Raw genomic sequence first — 6939 nt, forward strand, 5'->3', positions numbered from 1 at the left:
CGCACATTCATCCTGCGAATACCTGCTCACAGTTAGTCACAATTCTTTTTAAAATAAGATTATCCAGTAACACACTTTTTTCACTGAATATCTGACTATTTTCACATCAGTCATTAACCTTAAGATTATTACCCTCCCAGACCCCTCATCCACACAGACCTCAGGAGCCCCTGTTTCCGACGCATAAACTCTGTCCTCTAGAAACTGAAATCTTCTCCCTTGGGATCCTGACCCCTGCTATTCTCCCGCTTCCTGGTTCTGAGTCCGCCTTCCGGCACCCCCTTACTCCCATGGGGTGTGGGGGAGGCATCCGCCCCCTTACCCGCCACACACACACACACACACAGGGCCCAGTCCTGCCTCTTCCCCCGAACCTGGATGGCTCCATCCTCCTTTTCTTCACTGCTTTGGGTAAACTTCACACCCACTTCTTTTGAGTCCAAGTTGCACGTCACTGTTTAACAGGATACATAGCATCAATGGAATTTTCTGAACAGAACTCCGTTTCCAGGCATGGGAATAGTAACTGCCAGGATGGTATTTCATTTCCTCTGTCCACAGACTCATCTACCATGCTCCCGACTTTCTTAATCCTGGAAAAAGGCGTGGGATTAACTGATTTTGGACAGTAAAAATTGCCTGAGCTGCATTCGAAGTGAAACAAGCATTTTTCTTTTATTCATTCAAAATTACATTTTATAAAGGCGCTTAGAAAGGAAACTCTCAGCTCAGGGGCGAAGGCAGGCCTTTTTGAGGCCGAAGAGCGCCTGCAATCAAGGGCCAGCAACAGCTAAGCGGTCCCTTTGCAGGGCGGCGCGCAGCCCGCTGAGCCACACCAGCCAGGGCGACAATGCGCATTTCAAAAGTGTAAGTAGAATTATGAGTGATAAAGTTATACTAGGACGTATCAGACTCTTAGGGATTTCATACACTTTCTGGAACACTTATACTAATAACACGTTTTTTAATTGGGTTGGCCAAAAAGTGCGTTTGTTTTCTTCTTCACGATTGCTCTAGAAGCGCTTAGTTGTCTTTAACTTTATTCGAAATGATTTTGTTAGAGTGCATTGTGACAGCTGTCGTATCAGCGTGCATTTTGAGAAAACATCAAAATTGGTGAATTCTTGTGCAGCCATTATAATATTGATGCAAGAAAATATGCAACGTCTTTGGAGTGTTATTATGCTTTATTAACTTTTAAATATTTATTTCCTTTTAGAGAGAGGGGAAAGGAGGGAGAGAGGGAGGGAAACAGTGATGTGTGAGAGAAACGTCACACTGTAACACTGTATCATCAATGTAATGCACTCGTTTTACTGATGTGATGTAACAAATAGATAGGAGTTGGTCAGGTGGAAACGGGGAGTGGAATTTTCCAGAGGGAGGGGATAATCTATGTAAAGTCTTGAAGTCAGGGGGAGTGTGATGCACATGAGAAGCAGACTTCTATTCTGGCCTCAACATCACGCCATGAATTTTATTTTTTGTTGTTCTCTGTAAATATTTTGAAGGTAAGGGCCCTCACCAACTCTATCAGAACCCCGACAGCTCAGGACAGCATCCGACATGTCAATATTCAAGAAATATCTATGTATGTATAAAGCAAGGGCACCCACTCTATGCCAGGCCTTGAACTAGAACCTCTATTGGCTTTTTGTAAAACGCAGACTTTTTCAAAAAGTATAGAAATGAAAATACACTTATTTCTTGTCATTGGTAAGAAATTCAGAGAATCGTATTTACCATTTAAGTAAAAAGGAGCGGGGAAACAACTAGCCAGTGTTGTTTTTGAAATTCTTGAACAGTCACTGTGTCCGCTGCTATGTCCATGCATTCACCCGTTTAAAAATGAATCAATCGAAGTCGTGAAGTCTATCCCACTTATACGCCAGAATCTCTCTTTGTGTTTGCACATGTGTACGCCTGGATGTGCATAACATACGCATTGAACTTCATAAACACACACATGCAAAGTAAACACCAGATACATATACTCACCCATGTGTACTCATAAAAGTGGCATGACCCCTCCCCCCTTAACCCCCCACCCTCCTCCATTTGTGCCTCATCCCACTCCTTGCTTCAAGGCCTTACGACCCCCTTCTCTAGCCATCCATTCAGATGTCACCACCACTCCTCTGGAACCACAAGTCATGCTTGGAGGCCGGGTTATTTTGTGTTTCTTGTCAGTCTCAGCCTATCAGTAACCGGTATTGTGGTTGCACTGGCCCTAGTGGTCCTTATGACTGGAAGATGCCCTCAGCAAAAACCACCAGGAAACGAAGATCCAGGGTCTTACTTACAAGATCTGGAAATGACACAGCATACCTGAGGCCACACAGAGAAGAGAGAGTGGCGGTGGGGCGGGGGGCGGCTAGACGGGGGGAGGAAGACAGTGCACTGGGTAGGGCTTGGGGTTCTGTTTTTACTGGAGTCAAGGAGAGTGGGGCAAGGGTTTCTCTGGCTCACTTTTACTGGTGAATTTAAAGCATAAGAGCATGAATTTAAAGAGCAAGGAAAGAGTAAACATTTATTAGACCAAGTGATGAGTTATTGAAATCAACCACGGTTTCTAAAACATAGGAGATTTCGGTGGAGGGGGCATGCCTGGCTCTTTATCTAGTCCTGTGGGTGGCCCTGTGTTTATTGGAGAGAGTCATCTTGGAAATGGGTGCCTCTTGGACAAGGGCAATGAAAGCTTAAGCCAGGCCCTTGTGTTACAGAACAGAAAAAACAAAAACAAAAACAAAACAAAAACAAAAAAACAACTGTCCTGGCTCACACTGCTGTCTCCCTGTGAGTTTGAAGTAGCTGCTCGGTATTTGACATTTACTCTGCTATTTGAGTTGGCATTCTTGATCCCGTCAGTGTAATCCTGAATGACATCTATACCTTTCACCAGCAGGGGCCTTTAGGAACAGAGACAAAGACCATTTAACCACAGCTAGGAGGTAAGTGGCCAGAATCAGGAAAGGCTCCTCTCAGAGGAAGCGATAATCAAGCAGACACTACGCTCCCCATTTTACAGCAAAGGAGACTGAGGGTCAGAGGGGTTATGTAACTTGCTCAAGGTCAGACAGGCAGACAGAGATCGGGCCGGTTTTCAACCCCAGGTTTGCCTGGCCCCGGTGCAAATGCACTGTGCATTACTCATAGCTCACTCCTATGACAGTATCGCCTGTTTTGATTCCCAGGTACCAGTTTCACGTTCTGGGATTCTGCATCCTTCAATTTTTTTAAAAAAACAATTCTGCTATATGCAGCATTAGAAGAAGCTACTTAGTTTGTGAGGTCCAATATCACTGAAAATAAATGATCGATAGGACAGTATTTTCCTCCATTTCCCTTCCAAGGCGCCAGCTGTATTACTGGTTATCTTATTTTAATCCTTCAAGTATAACACAGAATTAACACAATTTGTTCAGCCTAACACGTGCCAGTCATTTTAATCCTTATCATAACCTAGGAAACATGCACTGTTATTGTGCCTAATGGGAAAAAGGAGAAAACCTAGGATTCCAGAAGCATTAACTTGCCCGGGAACGAACAGCTGAGTCAATAGGAAAACCAGAATTCGGAATCCAGTACCAAGCCATGCTAGCAACGAGATCTCAAATCACAAAGTGGCTCTGAGCCTCAACTTCAGCATCCGTAAACTGGGAATAAATGTAGGCCCTCTGAACTGAGGCTGTGCAACTTGCTGCAATAAGAAAGATCTAAATGCTTGTCTAGTATTTGGACAACTTTGGAATTATTCAAAGAGAAGTAAGTACTAGCTTTTAAAAATAAATGTTCCCAGAAATATTTCCTTTCTTACGAACATTTTTAATGACAGTCCCAATATGTTCTTGGTCTCTTTCCAGAGTTTAAATTTTTCTCCATTTTAGTCTGTTAGAACAGATGATGACTCTCTGTGTGTTCTTTTGAGAGCTACCAAGGGGTGACTATAGCACTGTTTATCGTGAGACATTGGGGAAATGCCCAAGACGAGGTAGCACAATGCCAAGGAGTAAGGATACTAGGTGACGCAGATTCTGGGAAGATGGGGGCAGTGGAGGCTGCCCAGTTTTTGTATCTGACCAAACACCCACAGGTAAAGCAAACAATTAGATAGCAAAAACCGAAACAAAGTAAATATGCAGCACTTACAAGGAATTGGGATCGCAACTTATCCCCCAAATCCCCAAATTAAGTGGATAGGGACAAACCACACGCCCTTTTACCTCAGTCAAAAACCATAACACATGAAGAGAATAAAGCCAGAATCTTAATTTTATTCCTCAAGAATTCATTGTAAAAGAGGCAACCTGGAAAGGGGGAATCTCAACTCAGGGGCAAAGGCAGGCTCTTTTGAGGGAGAAGAGGGCCTGGAATCAAGGGCCAACAGCAGGTAGGTGGCTAGGCGGTGGAGCCTTGGGGAGGAGGAGGCTTCAAATCTCATGACTTCGGTTGCTGGCTACCAGAACTCTTGCAAACCTCACAGGTAACCGCAGAGCAGGCAGCCCATTCAGCGCAGCGGGAGGAGGTCGATTCCTCTCGGGTCTTAAGAGCATGCAAATGGAGGGTCAAGGCTCAGGACCAGTAGGGGGGTAAGGGAAGCTCTCCATTTCATTCTGCTCTCCTGGAGAGGCAGGGCTCAGAGCATCAAACTCCAGCAGCAAGGCTCTTCTAAGGCTATCAGGGCTAGGAGTGGAGATGGAGGCCAGCCCACCAAAATTGGGGGAAGAGGAGGAGGAGCTGTGACCAGAAACATTAGTGGGGGGGAGAGGAGGGGCCCTGGCCAGGAAACCCATTGGCGGAGGGGCAGGGGAAGGGGGGGCGACGGGGAGGGGCAGGAGGAAGAGGAGGAGGAGGAGGAGGAGGAACTCTCAGCAAACCACCCAGGGAAAGGATAGAGCCGACCAGGAGGTGAGGGTGAGGAGGCACGCATGCGGACTGCGCGCCAACGCGGCTGGGAAGGCAGGCTTGGGGCCTCAGGATCGGGAGAGCCTGAGCTGCTCTGGAAGACAAGCCTTCGTAAGGGGAGCCCCGGGGAAGGAGGCCTCTGGCCAGCAGGCGCAGGGAGAGAGGGGCGGCTGCTAGCGGTCGACCTTCTCTGGGTGGGGCGGCTCCGGGGGACAAAGCCTGCGGTCGTGCCGCTGCGAGGGAGGGCAGGGTTTGCCCCGGATGCTCTGCTTCTGAGAGCAGGGCCTAGTCCAGATGCGCGGCTACGGGAAGCCGGGCTGGGCGCTGTAGCAGAGCATCCGAGACCACCTCCGGGCCTGGAAGCGCGGCGGCAGCGGCGGCGAGCAGGACCTGACGTGGACGCACTGCGGCGACGGCGAGCAGGACCTGACGTGGACGCACTGCGGCGACGGCGAGCAGGACCTGGTGCGGATCCACGGCGGCGAAGAGCGGTACCCGACCCGGATGCGTGGTTCGGGACGGCGCGACGTGGCGGCGCGGGTGCACGGCGGCAGCTGGGTGCGGGGCCTGGCGCAGATGCAGCCGCACTCCGGGGGCGGGATGCAGCGCCTGGCGCAGATGCAGCCGCACTCCGGGGGCGGGATGCAGCGCCTGGCGCAGATGCGCAGCGGCGGACAGCAGGTCCTTGCGGGGGTGCGCAGAAGCGGCAGGCAGCGGGGCCGCGCAGAGTGGCGCGGCTTCGCAGGGCAGGGCCTGGCGGTGGGGTGGTGTGGCTTCGGAGGTCCGGGCCTGGCTGGGACGCGAGACTCCACGGAGAAGCTCGAGGTGCACGGCGGCGGCTGCTGGGCTGAGCCCTGGGAGAGGATGGCGGCAAAGGCACGGGCCTCTGAGGCGCGGGTGCATCTGGAAACAGACAGCGCCTTGGGACCTTCTGAGCCTGGGCAGACTTCTTGCGGCTGCGCGGTTTCCGCCCACGGCCGCTCGCTGGGCCCGTCGTGTGGGCCGGACGCCGGCTGGCCTGGACAGCGCCCCTCCTGGCCTGCCGTGCGGCGGCCGCGCTGCCCGCATGTGCGGTGTGGAGGCCTTGGCCCGTCTCGGGCCCCACGCGGCTCAGCTGTGTGTGGGGACTCGGACCGCCCTGGAGCTCAGGACGCCCGCTTTCCCCCACGCAGGACATGGAGGGCGGCCCCGGCTCCTCCGCAGCGCTGGAAACGGCACCGGCGTCCGCCCTGACGCAGGAGGAGGCACCTGCTGTGCCACCGCACGGGGCGTCCCCACCAGATGGAGACCGGTCGCCCGAGACTGTGGGCACCGAGGGGCCAGCGTCGCCGTTGCCGGTCTCCCGGGCGTTGCCAGGAGTAGGGAAGACTTCGTTCTTTGGCCCTGAGGGCACCTCGCCCCGCTGTTGCTTCTGCCCCTTCTCCAAGCACGACTGGGTGGCCATGGCTCCAAGTTCTCCCTCCGAGACCGGAGAGCGAGGACGCAGCCGCTGCCTGTCCTAGAGCCTGAGCTAGAACAGTGAGGGGGCTGGGCGGCCAGTAGTAGTCTCTGCTCGGGATTGGTCAGCTGGAGTCCCGTGACCCCCGGCCTCTCCGCACTGGGCAACCTAGCCCCAGGTAGCTCAGAACCGAACTAGGCGCTCCACGCCCCCTGGAGTCCGCTGGACGAATCAGTGCAGCGAATTCCCGGCTTTTCCCCGGGCCCCGCAGTGGGTGTGTTCTGAGGGAGGCGGCGGGGACGAAGAGGCCGTCCATACAAACAATTCCAGTCTCCCCGAATCAGCTTAGCTTGTCAGCACCAGCGTGGTGGTTCCACGTCAAGCGGTGCCATTTCCACCGCGGCGGAGGAGCCGGGGCCGCCCTCCATGCCCTGTGTCGGGGAGAGCGGGCGTCCTGAGCTCCAGGGCGGTCCGAGCCCCCACACACAGCTTGAAAGAAATACCACCCTCGGCAACAGGAGACCATCCCTGAGCTAGGTATCCCTCCTGGAATCTGGTCAGGACACTGGGTGCCCCTGTGACCCAGAGGGGTCGGT

General features: G+C 52.7%; 1 protein-coding gene across 1 annotated transcript; it reads right to left on the bottom strand.

The window, feature by feature from the left end:
• Window positions 1–4565: 4565 nt before the first annotated feature.
• EZHIP (EZH inhibitory protein) lies at window positions 4566–6349 on the bottom strand. Its single transcript, XM_054576937.1, has 3 exons — window positions 5332–6349; window positions 4807–5295; window positions 4566–4735 (listed from the first exon to the last, which is right to left on the bottom strand). The coding sequence occupies exons 1-3, from the start codon at window positions 6347–6349 to the stop codon at window positions 4566–4568; spliced, it is 1677 nt and encodes a 558-aa protein (XP_054432912.1).
• Window positions 6350–6939: the final 590 nt, after the last annotated feature.

This window comes from Pteronotus mesoamericanus, unplaced genomic scaffold (genome assembly GCF_021234165.1).
Source record: "Pteronotus mesoamericanus isolate MK-2021 breed Mesoamerican mustached bat unplaced genomic scaffold, CSHL_Meso_final contig_398, whole genome shotgun sequence".
Taxonomy (NCBI): domain Eukaryota; kingdom Metazoa; phylum Chordata; class Mammalia; order Chiroptera; family Mormoopidae; genus Pteronotus; species Pteronotus mesoamericanus.

What these genes read in the sequence shown, in the direction of transcription:
- EZHIP (XM_054576937.1), bottom strand. Translation starts at nt 6,349, where the DNA reads ATGGCCACCCAGTCGTGCTTGGAGAAGGGGCAGAAGCAACAGCGGGGC. An exon ending in CCGCAGTGCGTCCACGTCAG is followed by an intron (nt 5,296 to 5,331) that starts GTCCTGCTCGCC and finishes CGTCCACGTCAG; the next exon opens with GTCCTGCTCGCCGCCGCTGC. An exon ending in CCCGTCGCCCCCCCTTCCCC is followed by an intron (nt 4,736 to 4,806) that starts TGCCCCTCCGCC and finishes CTGGTCACAGCT; the next exon opens with CCTCCTCCTCTTCCCCCAAT.